At 39.5% G+C, this 16821-nt stretch overlaps 1 protein-coding gene across 1 annotated transcript in view; it reads right to left on the bottom strand.

Moving 5' to 3' along the window:
* The window catches only part of LOC119498845 (low-density lipoprotein receptor-related protein 8-like), a 96409-nt gene extending 79588 nt beyond the window's left edge, over nucleotides 1–16821 (bottom strand). The window contains exons 1-3 of the mRNA XM_037787918.1: nucleotides 16688–16821; nucleotides 6524–6767; nucleotides 5750–5866 (exon numbers count right to left, since the gene is read on the bottom strand). Coding sequence (XP_037643846.1) covers nucleotides 5750–5866; nucleotides 6524–6617 — 211 coding nt within the window. The 5' untranslated portion in view covers nucleotides 6618–6767; nucleotides 16688–16821. The remainder of the gene's footprint in view (nucleotides 1–5749; nucleotides 5867–6523; nucleotides 6768–16687) is intronic.

Here is a 16821-nt window from a genome sequence, read left to right as displayed (position 1 = left end):
CTCACGGGCCACAAAGAGTGGTGTCCGCCCGCCCTAAGCAGACTCTCACGCTCTTAATACTACATCACTTGCTCTGACCGTCAAATAACACCACAGGTGGCTTTACATTGGAGTTCGTTTAAAGCCCACTGCGTTGCATACAGTCGCTAAAGGGTGCCTCTGTGTGTTGGTATCCTCTGCTGAGAGGCACCTACCAAGCGGCCGTATTTGATGACTTGGGAGTGAGAACCGGATTGAAAAAGGGGAAAGAACTTATTGTATTAATGTTCCTAGGCTATACGTGCTCCAGTCAGTAGTGTCACACAATGCCGGCTCTAAAATGTCGATTAACCCCTACCATGGAAAAACACCCATCCAGGAGGTTGAAGCTCCGAAGCTGTTTCCACAAATATATCCAATAATGATTTCATCCTCTTTTGAAAAATGTGTACAATAGCTGCCTTATCATTATAGTTTCTTTACTTACACAAAAAGAGAAGAGAATTCAAATTTCAGTTAGACTTTAACAACTCCTGTTACCATGACTATAAACACAGACTTTCAGAGCTTCTTGCTTAAATGAATAATAGGATAGAGGTCAATTTGACTCACTCAATTCATAAATCCAACTATTTTTGCCTTAAAATGTTTGCTTAATCCAGGCTATTAAAAATTGTTACACTAATTAAGGCTCTATCATGATTATGTGAACCGCACGTGAGCGAGTAACAGAACATAAATTGACCACAAACCCAGTGGAAAACCTGCCTCATTGCATGGAAAGATAAAGCCATAATCCTTTCCACGCTGTGTACAGTTGTCAACAGCCGTGGAGATTATGGAGAGAATTTGATAGGAACACAAACAACTTCCCCGACTCACCCTGCAGGGCAGAATGATTTCTTTCCCCGCTTTCTATCACTTCAACTTCATTCGGTTTTTATCCCGCTCTCTTTGTTTTTCCAGATCATCAACAACGCCTCACTGCCACGCTGTCAGACACAGACATGCAGAGGCAAAGACTGTGGGGGGAAAATACGTGCACACAAACCGAGACATGTTTTCAACACCGATAAGTCAAAAACATAACAAGATGATGGGACTTTCTCTTTTCCCCAAAGCCTCTATGACACGGAGCAGAACATCCCGGGATACTACTAATATTATTATTATGCATTTGCAAGTAGATCTCAGTAGTTGGCCAAACTGTTTTCTTGTGTTCAATCAGTGAACATAACATCACATTTTATCAAATATTGCTGTCAACTAGCTGGCTGGGTAGCAGGGAATGAAATTAGCACCTGCCACTTGTCAAATTCAGGTAAATGTTGGCTGTGGCATGTCAAATTTCCAGGTCACCTGCCACCATGGAAATGTTATTTTTAAAAAGCAATTCCTAAGGTTGCATGATACTGTATATTCCATATTTCTACTGTCTGATACCGTTGACTCTGTGTTTACAAATCTAAAGCATTCGACATAGATTTCAGAAGTGGCAAACAAGAGAAATTGGGTGGCGGGTAGAAATGTTCAGTAACCTACCACAGTGTCAGTTGATGGAAAAACTTAATTTCAGACCCTGCTGGGTAGTCCAGACAGCGAGGAGAACTTATAAACAACAAGAAAAACAGAGCCATGAGTACTCAAAGAGAAGAGTTGAGTGTAAGTGTGCTCCAGTCACCCATCGCTGCCACAGCAACTGAGTCACAATGTTGCAGCAAATTACACTATGACTTTTTTGGAGAGGAGAGAAGAGGAGAGGAGAGGAGAGGAGGTCTGGAGTCTGATACAGAAATGGTAGTTACTTTGTAAATGATAATGGGGCCAAATTGGTTCCAAATAGGTATGATTAAACAGATAACAGAGATGCAGGTAACACAAGACACAACTGTGAGTGAGCTTTAAGAGGTCTGGAAGACATATCTGACAGCAAATCTTTCTCTTTTTGAAAAAGGAGAAGGTGGTTGAGAAAATCAAATGCAGAGGATAAACAACAGATAAGCAACACAAAAGTAAATCCCATAATATGAGGCCCCCTTACGTTCAGTTACCATTGAAATACTTGTTTCTCAGTGTTCTGTTATTGCATCCAAAGCAACACCCGAAGCCTTTGAAAGAAAATGGTAGGATTTCAAAGTTAAAGCCGGTGAGTAATAGTGACCATTGTCACCAAGAGATGAAAAAGTACTCAGACGGGCTATGGTGCCTTTCAGTGGGCTCCTCCCAGGAACACATAAGAAGCTCAAAAAGAAAAGCAACAATATGGTTGGAAGCCAAAGCTAATCTTAGATAATGAGATCAATTTACAAAAGAAAGTAGAGAACATCCACATAACAGGCCATGTTCTTGAGACAACAACATACGTAAAAGATACCTGCTGCACACTGGATTCACACTCGTGGTTTTACTCAGTCCTCAACTGGTGTCAGACATAAGCTGAGCAATAAAAACAAACAGGTTTAAACACTGTTGAATAAAGCATTAAGCAAGGCTTGGGGTGTGTTGGCAGGACTTCGGTTACAACAACTGCAACAGAGGAGGCTGCATCCATTGAAAGGTTTTTGGAATAAAAAATTTAACAATGACTACAGGAGGTGTGGGAGAGCGCCAGCAGTTTCAAAAGTGAGTTTGCCTCTGAAGAGGTTGTGCGGATTTATTAGGTAAAAGAACACAAAGGGAGGAGGCTCACAGTTTGTTGCTGACTCTGCATCTCGGAGGAAAACAAAAGAGTACGATGTGAAAAAGCCTCCCTGCAGGTATCGATGTTAAATTCATGAATGCGGATGGAAATGGATCGTTATCACGTTCAAGGATGAGAAGAAAGTCAGGCGGATGCGTTGGACTTTGAAGGTAACACGGAAAGATGGAAACTGGCCGATTATAGGGCTGCAATAATCAGGGTGAGGATTAAACGGCGGCTCCGTGTCAGAGTTGGCACAAATCTGACTTTGAGAATTCAAGGCACAACTCTTTTGTTGCCTCCACTGCTGTCAACTCCAGACGAGGCGAGATGCGGGGTGGCTTTGCATCTCATCCTCCCCACAAATGTTATGCAACCAGTAAACAAAAAATAATGCAGTTTCTATTATGGTTTATGTAGATTCAACTTTTCAAATTCTTTGTCAGAAAAGAGGTGCATTGGTATGCATACGTGTGTTTGTATGTGCACATTAATGCTGACATGCGTCTGGTCCATACTTGTGTCCGGCATACTTATGAGTGCAATTATGCATGTATGAATGTATGGGTGCATGCAGGCGAGTGGTTGGTCAGTGGGGGAATAGAGTTTGGATGATGGGGGATGGTGATGGGATGCAGTCTGGGGGTGGACCGGTGGGGGGATGGGGTTAACAGGGAACAGGGTGGAGGATGGAGGAGGATCATAATGCATAAAGGGTATGAGCAATGACAGCGTTTTAAGACATTTACACCTGTTCTGTGAGGTTCAACGACACCAGTCAGGTTGAAAATAAGGTGACACTGGGATGACAAATAAGGAGCTGCGGCAAAGGTTTTTTTCCTGCATATTTCATAACCATGGTCTGTTGCACACATTCAGTCACCGGATTCCTGGGCTGTTGTAAAAAGAATATATTGTGAATACAAGTAGAATAAAAAGTGAGACCATCCGTGAGTGCAAGCGTTTAGAAACTTAATTAAAAAATGCAACCACTTCATAGTCAACAAGAAACTGACTGTGTAATTCCTGCACAGGATTTGCTGTGTGTACAAGCTAAATCCTTACCGCACTCTCCCCCTGTGCAGCATATGTTGTGCAGGTTTACACTTCGCTGCACTACACTGTCTGTCCCTCTGTCTTTTAGCCTCCTCAGATGTAGGAATAGAAAAAAAGAGTTTACAGAAGCAACCCCTGAGAATGGCTTCAATGGTAATGCATTCATTAAACATTGCCAGAGCTGCACAGAGTGCCAGAGAGCCTCTTCTCCAAATCAAACAAGGTAAAAGTTGAACAACTACCATCCTTAGCCAATCAGCGGTGCGACGCTACGAGGATGCCGGTGCGCAGAGACCAATCTGACTCTGCGCAGGCCAACCAGCCTCATCTGCCTGTGCCTGCCCACGCAAATACAGCACACACAAGGAAGGGAAATGGACACCGAGTGAAGGCCACTCTCTAATATAATGGCAAGTAATGCCGGACTGTCATTATCATCAAATGGCGGGTTGACAGTAGTCTCAGCTTAAAAGGCTTTCAGGGGGAGTGTTTTCACTCAAACCCTAAATGTGTCAGAAGCTCTGCCTGATGGAAAACACACAGGGGGTAATAAAACCTCACTGACAATTTCCTATTTCATTCATAAAGGAAATAAAGCTTGACAGAGTAATGATTTTCCCAACATCAGGGGGTTTATGTGTGTGTGGCAGTGACACATGAATGTTTTAGGAGCAAAGATGCTCCAAATGCTCAGCTTTCTTTGGCACGCCCGAGGACTCGTCCTGCTGGCCTCAGAAACAGGGTAACAACGGCAACACCTCCAGACTAACGCGCAAAAGAACCATGAGGTTGTTTGTGTACAACAGGTCTTTGTGTGTGGGAGTTTGTGGTAGAAAGAGAAACAAACAAACAAAGACAGAGAGAGGTATGAGGAGAAATACAGAGTATGCATGTGTGGGGAGGTGCAGGAATTCCTCCCGAGCCACAATTAACCCAGACACAAAAGAACATTGCCGCATGGCAAACATGCAGGGCTTGGATTCAGCTTTGGCACAACTTCACTGGTTTCAGCACAAGCATTCTTGCAAAAATATAGGCCACTGGCTCGCAATCAGAAAGGAAACTGGAATTCTATTATTTCCGCGCAGAACAACACATCCAAGATACCTGTCAGAGCTTTGTGCTGTGCACTAGACCGATGCACCACGCAATCTGTCTCTCAGTTGGACAGCTTCTTATTTGAAGATGATTGGAAAATTGTTCCACCCAATCAACCCTCATTTTTAAAAAAATAAAAAATATTCTTGTTGAGGTTTCTATAGGTTTCTATAGGTTTCTATATATAGGTACAGCAGGGGTGAAATTACCTGCACACACTGGGCCTGAGGCACACACACACACATACATATTTAATCCCCACTCAAAACGTGATTTTATTTGTACCTCTTTGTAAAGCTTTTATGTCTCCTTAAAAATAAGACGCTGTCCTGCATAATGAGAAAATGGAACAAAATAGATAAAATGCTAATAGGGTATAGCAAATCCACCATAAAAAAATAATCCAAAATTACGAGAGGGCAGGGACCTAGGGGAGATATGGATGCATCTTGTGGTTCATAACTGTTAAAAATACAGCTCATTAAGATAGAGGAGCTTCAGCTTCAATACACATTCCAGTCATGAACAGACTATTAAGTCAAGCTCTAATGGATGGCTGATGGGAGCAGTTCCAGGTATTGTCTCTTGATGAGATTAATGATAGAAGTCTAATTAGTTTTTTTTTAACTTTTGGAACATTTTTTCATGGATTAAAAAAACTAGTCAGTGCACTATCTATACAGTCATAAGAATACAATGGGGTGCATTGATGTTTTAGTACATATTTTCATAATTCTTCTATGTGGATGGCATTGGGAAGGGAGGAGCTGCAGTGACATAATAATGTTATTATTTTGTTCTATTTTGATATTATTCTAACAGGTTATTCTTATTTATTGTGATATTTGCATAACACCCCCCAAGCATTGCAGCAGGTTGTTTTTTTTTCACAGTTAACACAGCTTATTATAGTCTCCACCGATTTTTAACACTTACGACAGTTTTCTTCATCACTGTTGTCTGAGCAGTCGTCATCGTCGTCGCACCTCCAGATGGTGGGTATACACCTTTTGTTGTGGCACTGAAACTGTCCATCCTCACACTCATCCGTTGCTGGAGGAAAGAAGAAAGAAGAGGGAAAAACAACAACAACAGCGTCCAGATGGATCAGCAACAAACGGATATAGTGGAGTAGTAGTAGTACACCCGGCTTGTAGTTCAACTGTCATTTGCAAATGAATGCCTAATTGATATTCAGCATTCATTCAGGTCAATTGGCTGAGGCGCTGAGGAGCGTCATGCTCTGGGTTTTCTTTCAGTTATTGATCTACTTTACTGTGATAATTAAAAGCTGTTATGGGAGAAGCAGAAGAGGAGGAGGAGAAGGCCCCCTGTGTCTGCTGGACATAATTCTCCATAACATGCAAGACAAAGATTCAGTCTACTACAGCAGCTACTACCTCTCTGATGCAGTATGGAGGCTCATAGCAGGGAAACACATGACAGATCCTGAACCCCCCACTCCCACACAGCAATGCATTATAATACCAAGCTATATCACACATTCAAATGAAACAAGTCTTATGTATTAAACATATAGAAAAGTATTTTGTCTCTTAGTATAAAAAAACACACACAAGCTGAGTACCGGTAGCACTTCCAATCTCTCACCTCCATCACTCACACACGCACACCAGGGTTTATTCTAATTATAATAATAATAATCACATATATGGGGGTTGGGTTGGTGTGGGGGGAAATACTACTGACCTTCCGACAAATGAAGCCTCAGGACTAACGAATGAAAAAGTAACAATGTCCTTATATCCGTCCACATTTTCTGAAAGGAGGTGATGGAGCTCATTCACATCCACAAAACAAAGCCCGAAAGCGGCTCTTGTTGTAGCGCTGCGACGCTGCTGCCTGACTCTCCTCTCTGGAACACCCCCATCCCTCCGTCTGATTGGCTGAACGGGGCGTGACGTCACCACAAGGGGGCGGGGACAAGAGTAGGCTAGAATACAATAGAGTAGAATAGAAGTAGTTGTAGTATTTCTATTTTTACAGTATTTTTGAGATTGAACATTTTATTCTTGACATTGGAAACAATAGCTTTAACACAAGGTCCATTTAGTAGCTGTGCCTAAGCTTTCGATCAGTAACTAAATGAGCCTTGATTTGATATTTTTTTTATATTTTATTTTTAACTACTGTTTCAAGCTCAAATAGAATAGAATAGAATAGAAGAGATAGATAGATAGATAGATAGATAGATAGATAGATAGATAGATAGATAGATAGTAACTTTATTGATCCTGAGGGAGATTCAAGTTTCCAGCATCACAGCTCCATAGTGCAAAACATGTTAGTAAAAAAGACACAAGTTAGTAATACAAAGTACAAAGTATAAAAAAATATACCAGATATAAAAATACCTGGAGATGAAGAGAACTGTTAATGAATATAGTGCAGGGTAACAACTGAGTTACAGGACTATTAAAAAAGTGAATCGAAGCTTCGACTTCGAAATCAGTATCTGAATGCTTTGTTTTGTTTTGTTTTTTATTTTATATATATAAAAATAAGTACGACAATGTATTAGGGCCACAATGAGGGAAAAAAATAAATCTGAGATTTCGAAAATAAAGACATATTATTACGAGAAAAAAAGTTGTAATATTATGAGAATAAAGTCAGAAGTTTATAGGAAAAAAAGTCAGAATATTATGAGAATAAAACTATAAATTTACAAGAAAAAAGTCAAAGTATTATGAGACTCTCAGACGGATATCACTGTTTGTTGTGTGAAGCGGTGGATGTGTTTGTGTACAGTAGTGTGGCAACGGCACTGTCCAGAGCATTGAAACGGGAAAGATGTTGAGTCGCGCCGCAAAGCTTCGAATACATTCGAATATTTCTCACCGAAGCCTCGTATAGCCCAAAAAATGGTATTCAGGACAGGCCTACTACATAGTAACACAATACACAAAGAGGTGACAAGAAATATGGCCCTAAACACCCACACAGTTTTTTTTTCAATCACCATCTAGTCTAACTATTAACAGTGATAAAGGTGTAATTTGTCCCACCAGGTGCAACAAAAGCAACAGGAGAGTGAGCTGTCAATCAAGTACTATATAGTCTGTACACCCCACACAGTCTGGGGAAAACAGCATGCATTTGGACTTATAAGAAAATCACAGGCGTTTCTAATGACATTAACGATGACTGCTCTGTGACAGTGAACCAGCATGCACAATACCAGCACCCTGAAATAGAAGCAGTTAAATGGTATTCAGCCTTCATTAATTTCATTATGTACACTTGTGTTCTACTGTGACATAACAATATGTCTACAGTGGGGAAAAAAACCTGTGTGGGTGGATTGTATTAGAAATTATTAAAAAACATACATCCACAGCCCACACCAAAGAGTATCTTTCAGACCTGAAACAACTTGTTGTAATCTCTAACACACAATGATGAAAACAACATTAATTTTGAATCCCCATTTTAGCAACACATCCTTAAAGGTCCCATATTGTAAAAGTGAGATTTTCAGGTCTTTTACATTATAAAGCAGGTTTAAGTGCTTTATAAATACAGTTAAACTATCAAATTGCTCAATATACGGAGAAATACACACAGCCCGTATTCAGAAAATGTGCGTTTGAAACAAGCTGTTTTCTGTTCATTTGTGATGTCACAAATATACAATATTTAGACCATTACACGGTTTTAAACAAAAACATTCTAAATGTGTCCAGGTTTATTTCCTGTTCCAGTGTATGTAAATAACATCAGCTGACAGGAAGTAAACATGGACCCAAACTGTTGCCTAGCAACGCAATTCCATTGCAATTCCGTTGAAATGTGCTAAAACGAAGCATTTCAGACAGAGAGTGAATACAGGTATATTCAGGCAGACAGTATTAGGAAAATAAAGGTGTTTTTTGAACATTACAGCATGTAAACATGTTTCTAGTAGAAACCCAAAATGCAAGAATGAACCTGAAAATGAGCACGATATGGGACCTTTAACCACAGGTGTGGACAGTATACCCTGGCAGAACATTAGCACTGCAGTAAACACCTATTTGGTGTCATTCAAGCCTGTGCTCTCTTTGTTGTGTTCATAATATGGGTGTAATATTGATTTTTGTTTTTTAATAATTAAAATTGTTCTGGTTCAGTATCACCTGCACTGCTATGTGGAAAATGTAGGCTGAAAAACAAAAACACTGGCCTAACATTAACCCACTAGCTTGAACTGCTTTTCAAAAAAAAATAGCCTGTTAGTTATCACTAGCATGGTGTTTTTCAGGCTTTACTGTGAACACATGTCATTTAATCCACTATCTCAATGAAGACATTAATATAATATCATTATAATTATTATTATTATATTATATAATAATAATTATATATATATATAATATAATATATAAATATATAATAATAATTATTATTATTATATTATTATTATTATATTTCTATCTTTGTTTTTATACCTGCAGTATTGTGGTCATGGAGAAAACTAACTAGCTAACGTTATTTAGCTAACAACTGTGTTTTAGGCTTTGTTGTAGGCTATGTGAAGTTAATCACTGTATTCGGTAAATATGTAACGTTAAGTTACATGAACTCATCATTACAAAGGTAACAGAGGCCTTTAGTCCCTTTTGAACAGCAAAGAACCAACAAGTTGTCTGTTTTCTAGAGCAGCAGCCTGGAGAGAGACATGACTAACAGCAGGAATAATGAGCAGCCCAACTGACTGACTGCTGGGAGCTGGGTTAAAGCTAAATAACTGAGAAATTCAACATTAAAGAAATCCATTTCAACGCATCATTTATCCGGACAACCAGTGAATTGGGTTAGTGATTTTACTGCCAGGGGGCGCCAGGGGCATCAGATAATTGGAGAGAAGATGAGGGGAAATGAAAAAATAAATAAATAAATATATATATATATTTCTTTTCTTTTTTTTCTTCTTTTTTATATATTTTTTTATAAAATAAAAATATTTATAAATTAAAAAAAAAATTATTATTATTATTATTATTATTATTATTATTATTATTATTATTATTATTATTATTTATATATGTATATATATTTTTTTATATATATATATCATACTTATTTGCCTTGCCAAGTTTTATTTTTTAATTTTTTTATTAATTGTATATTTGCTGTAGTATTGTCAGTGTTTTTTTAAGACATCTTGCAAAAGTTCATCTTGCAAAAATGTATGCTATTGATGATGATGATGATGAGGAGGAGGAGGAGGATATTGAGGATGTTGTTGATGTTGATTGGGACATTCATGATGATGATGATGATGACATTGATAACGTTGTTGATGCTGTTAATGATGATGATGAAAAATAAAAAATAAAAAAGTAAATCTGTCTCTATACACCATGTGCATTGCAGTGACTTGAAGCTGTTGTTGGCACTTACTCACATTGTTCCCTCTCTAGATCCTTGCTTGTGTCGTACAAATTCTCAGATGTACATCGGTTAAATTAAATTGTAGAATTGTAAAGGGGGGCCATAAGCAAATGCTATTTGCGGGGCCTTGGCATGGAAAAGTTTGGGAACCTCTGTACTAGGCTACTAATACCAATCAAGAAAGTATAACTGTGTGTGTGTGTGTGTGTGTGTGTGTAGGCTAGGCCTATGTGTGTGGGAGAGTGAAACAAAAGAGAAAGTGGGGTCCTAGGGTTGTCCATGTCACACCCACTGAGCCAGTGAAATCAATTTTGTAGCATGACGGACAGGTAATATTGGTACAGTGGTCGGGACTAGCCGGAGCAGATAGGAAGGGATCAGGAGGTCAAGCAATTCGGTGTCCCTGTGGTGTTTTTGTGTTCACTTTGGGTGGAGTAATTTTAGAAAGGTAGCTAGCTAGAAGTCCACTCAGGGAGCTGGCTGCGAGCGGACCCACACACAGAACAACTTCTTAACTCCTTCATGAATGTAACCAAGAGATAGAGAGAACGGATGGCTGATGGAGAGCAGAAGGAGGTGAAACGGGACAGTATGGCTTCAATCAGGCAGAAACCGGCGCTCTGGGCTCCACCTGTTTCAGCATCTACACAAGTCTCTAGTACAGTACCGTATCCTGTTCAACAACCCCATTATTAATATACCCCCAACGCAATAATGTGATGTGATTCTATTCTCTCATCTATATGCAAATTATGCTCAGGTGAACCTCAGGCTATACTACGGGTTCTCAGTGGCAGCAGCAGCAACAGGAAAAGGCCCCCCTGTACCTCTTCCATTAACCAAACTGCAGCGTTATTGCTCTTACTAAACACAATGAGGTAATACTCGTCGGCAGATAAAAAGTGCATCAGTAGTATTTACAAGGTCCAGTGGCTCCCAGCCAGAGCCAGCGAGGCTGTCTTTCAAATCTAGGCCACGACCATTGCTGACAGCATAATCAGTCATTTTAATGGAGATAAGCTGAAGGATAACTTAATCCTCCTCCCAACCTCGACATACAGTAAATACACAAGCAGACACTGGCATACACAAGCACCCATTTGTACGTTGCATTGTAGCCTATTCAGTGCCAATAAAGTCATGACACTGAGGAGGAAAAAAGATAGTTGGTTGTCATGGTTGCACGGCAACCATCCAGCAAGAAAGAGGCAGTGGGAGCAGACCGAATGAAAAAAACACAGTGGTTGTTGAACAGGTGTTCAAATAACTGTCTGAAAATCAGCATGTCAGAAATATCAGCAAATGTGATATTAGCTCGTTCCAGACCTGCCTGTAACAAATCCTGATTCTGAGGTGTGACCAGGCTGTTTAGCTATACAGGAAAATATTCCAACATAAACAGCTGCCTAATATTCTGTCTCTTCAGGATAAAATCCTTCAATACTGCAACTTGTCAGGCACTTGGGAATCAAATAAGTAATGAGTTTCCATCCCCTTAGGGTGTATGATCCCCATCATGCAATATAGGCTTATTATGAAACATGTACAGACTCAGCTGCTCATCACATACTGTATGTTTTGCACTCATAACATGTAAATTACAGTATCATTCGTGCCCCATCTGCCTTGCTCGAGTAAAAATTAAAGCGACGTATAATCGATGTCGCACAAGAAATGTTTGGGGTTTAGTCGCAAATCTGATTCTCGCCCGTCAGAGATAATACGGACTAAATTGAATTTACAGTCAATTTGCTGCGAGGAGTGAGTCATGAAAATGCTTTTAGCACACTGAGGATTAAGCAGGATGCAGGGTAATATCTGAGAGCGTGAGAGAGAGAGACTGTCAATCAATTGAAATATGCAAATACTAGAAAATACTTCAGAGCAGATTTTGCATGCCTAAGATAGGCCATGGTGCTTGGCTTGCACTGGACCTCAGTGTTTGTCTACTAACCCTTTTTCTTTCACTGTCAAACGTCCTGTTACTTGTAAGCTTTTAAAAACCAGAGAGCTGCCCTTGTTTTGCCACTGCTGTGACTGTGCAAACCACTGTTGACATTAGTATACACAAGAATGACAAAAAGAAAGAAAGACTACTAAAACAGTAAAGTAAAAATGTTTCTATAGGTTGAAAGAATTGAGAACATTTATTTCAAGTAAAGATGAAATAACAACACTAGAGCCACACTAGGAGCTTTGTGAAGCTGCACTTAGACACAGCTGCACTTAGACACAGCTGTACTTTGAGCTAAATGTCAGCATGGTAACATGCTCACAATGACAATGCCAATATGCTAAAGCTTAGCATGCTTGCTATGGTTACGTTCCTAATCACATTTGCTGTATCAGAAACCACCTACTGCATACTACTGACGAACGCAGTATGTAGTATGTAGTATGTAGTATGTACTGTATACTGCATACTGCGTTCGTCAGTAGTATGTAGTATGGAACGTAAATCGATTTATTTTGTAGTACGCTAGGCCAGGCTTCGCGGGTTTCTGGTTTTGGAAAGTGGAAGTAACCAGCACAGACAATAGCAAACCTCCGCTACTTTGCATTTTCCGAATCAGTACGACATCCGGGGATTTTTGGCATACTGGAGATTTTGCTTTCGTTCGCATACTGCATACTACATTTTGGCCTAATCAGTGCATATTACTAATATAGTATGCGGTTTTGGATACAGCCATTCTTTTTCTTTTTACTTTTAGTACACACTGCTGCTGCCCTGAAAAAGTATGTACTATTGCATGCAGTATGCATACAATTGGGACATACTAGCCTTCTTCGTCATAACATTGCATCATGAACTTTGACCCTCTTGCTCCTATATCCGCTGCGCAGAGGATTGTGGGTCAGAATAGCCAGAAAAGCATGCTGGCTTGCACACTGCAAAATGCGAGTAGGACATCCTGTTTTTTTTAACATGCTGCATTTACCATACTATGTATTGCATACTAAATCTTATTCTGGCATACTATATAGTACGGTAGTGTGGGTGTTGGAACGCACAGATTGCTTAGCATGTTAGCATGCTAACTTTTGCTAATTAGCACTAAACACAAAGTGGAGATGAGGCTGAAGGGAATGTTATTAGTTTTGCAGGTATTTTGGTCTTAAACTGAGGTTTTAACAAATTACATTTTGACTTGATTACCAAAGTTGTCACAATTCATCCAGAGGGGAACATGAATGTGTGTACCAATTTGTCATGGCAATACGCCCCAAAAGCTGTTGAGATATCACTCTAAACCACATGTCAACCTGCTGGTGTCACTAGGATTCATCATGTGGGGCCGTAAATGTCTGTACAAACTTTCATGGCACCCAATATTTTGTGTATGGAGTCATAGTTGTGAAGAGGCTGAGCAGAGGTGTGTGTGACATGTAATGCAATAACTGTCTGCTTCTCCACAAACTGATACACTGCAGATGAAATATCTTTTGTTATCTTGCAGGGTACAGCACATGCCACATCAAAAATCCCTTATCACTCAAGCTTTTTGACAGGCTCTTCACAGATCAGTGCTGTTACCGATATGGAGTCTCTACATGACACATCTCTCTGCCTGAGTGACATCCGGTTGAACCACGTCTGTGCAGGGGTTCATTATTTTGGGGGGAAAGCTGTAAGGAGTACTAAAAAGTCCGAATTGGTAAGGTTTGTCTGCGTGTCCACTTGTCGTTAGACGCCTCAAACATTGGCAGCAGATCCCTTTCATTTGTCACAGCAGCCAGTCTGGATGACGTGCCACATTTTTCTCAACATTACGGATTCAAGAGAGGCTCCCACCACCCTCACGTGCAGTCACAGCAAATCATGGAAATTTGCACTTCCTCTTGCATGTGAGCAGCATTAAAGTAAATAATGTGACTTCTACTCCGGCCCCACATTTCTTATTTAATTAACCTTTAGGGAACATTATGCTGAGCGTGCATATTGTGTTTTTTCCCCCAGCTGTTCTCTGCTCTGCAGCTGCAGTAGCTGGCATCGGCAGGTTTTATGGTTCCGTTACAGTGTGGCTCTCCACTGATGGCCTCAGAGCACTGAAGCAATTAGGTTTTTGTACCTCGCTCAAGATCACCTCAACAGCTGCTTTTGTGAGATGAGAGAGACACGTTTGTTTTCCTGGTTGAGGGGGAAACTGGAACAGCGATGCTCTGGTCACGAGCCCTGTTTGTCTAACCCGGTGGTCTGCAACCGTGAGATTAGTTCATCCTCTCTGGCTGATGTTGCACCTGTCAGTGAAATCAGCTGCTGGAGCGTTGGGCCAGAATGAGAAACTGTTCACACAAATCTCCCTATGGCACATTCTTGGACACTGATTTGTCCACAGCGAAGAGCGTACTGCTGCAGGTTTGTGGCTGGTTCTGCTCAACACTCCTACAGCCCCCTACTTGAATCTTTACCATAACCAACAATCACTTTTTATAGCCTCTAAGCAGACTTTGATCCTTCCTTCACACCCAGTTAACTGTAAATGTGTAAAAACTTGAACTTGATGTTCTTGTGGATGTTCTTCTTAAAAAAGTGATATTGAAAGATATATTTAAGCTTGGTAAATACAGATTGTATATATACAGTATATATATCAAATATAATAACACTACAACAAAATACATAAACTAATTTGCTTAAATGATAAAAAAATAAACAGGATTTTGAGGGTCAACCATCTGAACCACTGAAGGTGGCGAGTCTTATGACATTTAAACAGCGGTGAAATGGAAATACAGTTTCTCAAGTACTGTACTTTAGTGCAATTTTGAAGTACTTTGTGTATTTCCATCTGCTATTGCACTTTTTTTCTTTGCCTTTATTTGATAGTAATAGTGTTAGTCATGAAAGGGGGAGAGAGGGGACGACATGCAGCAAATGGCCGCGGGTCAAATTAGACCTTGGGCCGTTGCGGTAAGGACTCCTGCTCTACCAGTTGAGCTACCGGGGTGCCCCAGTACTGCACTTTTTACTCCAGCTATTGCTATTGCAGGTTAAGAACATTCATACAAAACACATGATCAGCTCATGAAATATGATACATCCCCATACTGTAGATTAAATTACAGATTAAACAGTATATAAAGTAATAGAATTAGATCCACCTCATCAAGCAACAACAGCAAAATGAAAATTACATTTACTTTTAATACTTTGACTACATTTAGATGATACTTCTGTATTGTTTAAGACGTTTACTCACAATTGAGTATTTTTACATTGTAGCATCATTATTTTTTACTTAGATAAAAGATCTGAGTACTTCTACCACTGCATGTACTGTACATATGTGTACAGTAGGCTATTATTGTACAGGCATCTTGCAGGCTGCAGTCCAAACTTAGATGCTGCTGCCCTCTACAGGTTGATCTCTAATAACACCTCACATTTCAGATGTACTGTTGAGGTAATATTACGCTTAATGGCACATGTTGCATTTATGAACCTACCAAAAACAAACAATGCACCTTTTATACTACCTACTACCTCAACTATGGGTGTGGGTTATTGTATGTTTATCATTTAGATTTTTTTATGCTAGTTGTAGTAGTCAGGTATATTTATAGTGTATTCAAATATTCTTTATATCTCATATTCTTTAGATATATTTCTTTAGTGTTAACATGTACATTTTATTTACTGTTCCTGTGCGTTGCTGAGATAACCTGCTGCTGCAACACAATAATTTCCCAATTTGGGCTCAATAAAGTACATATATCTATATATCTATTTATTTAATCAATAGTCAATATTGTTTTGCCCATAAACATATAGCCTCGTCTTCCAGTCTTAAAGTACATTATATTTACATTTATTTTGGCATTTTCTGTTGATGTGGTTCTATATTAAGTGTATTTAAAATGAACCAGTGACTATGAGGTTAAAGCCAGTATTTCATCTTTAAGGAGGTTTGAGGGTGCTCTGTATAATAGCACTTTTTTAATAAATGTTGACGTTTTACATTTTTTTACAAGCTTGAAAACAAATTTTAAGCATTAAAATTAAAGGTTAATACTAGTTTTGGACAATAGACAATAGTACAGTGACAGCGAATGAAAAACATGTCACTGTCCAAACATATTTATTCACACATCTGTTCCTCCATGTGTCCATCAATATTCTCCATCCAGTTTTATCAGAGCCATTCTGGAGTCCGTCCCAGAATGCAACAGGCACCAATACAAGGCCAACAAACAGCTAAACATAAACATTTACCAGCTGTTCAATGCTGGAGTTGCCTAGCAACTGTGTCTAATGTTGCAGCAAAGGTTACAACAAGGTTTCGTTTTATTAATATATCATAATAAATTAATATGTCCTGCCTTATGTGTTGATTTGAGTAACTGCACAGTATCAATGGCTGCAGTAAAATGGGTATTTGTTGCCACCTTGTGGTTGAATTGTGTCACAAGTGACTCCTTTGGATTTGCATATTGCCTTTCCTATAAAAGGGACTGGTACTTAAAACAACTGACCTGATAGAATGATCGGCATCTGCCAAACCAACTTCATCTCAGCACTCATTGCTAAATAACTGATGTCCTTGAGGGTGTAAGCAGCAGGCTCTTACACAGATAATACATATTTCTTACACACAAAAGCACATTCA

This window comes from Sebastes umbrosus, chromosome 12, assembly GCF_015220745.1.
Source record: "Sebastes umbrosus isolate fSebUmb1 chromosome 12, fSebUmb1.pri, whole genome shotgun sequence".
In the NCBI taxonomy this organism is placed as follows: domain Eukaryota; kingdom Metazoa; phylum Chordata; class Actinopteri; order Perciformes; family Sebastidae; genus Sebastes; species Sebastes umbrosus.
The sequence above is the reverse complement of the archived record's forward strand: the minus strand, read 5'-3'. Positions and strand labels throughout refer to the sequence as shown.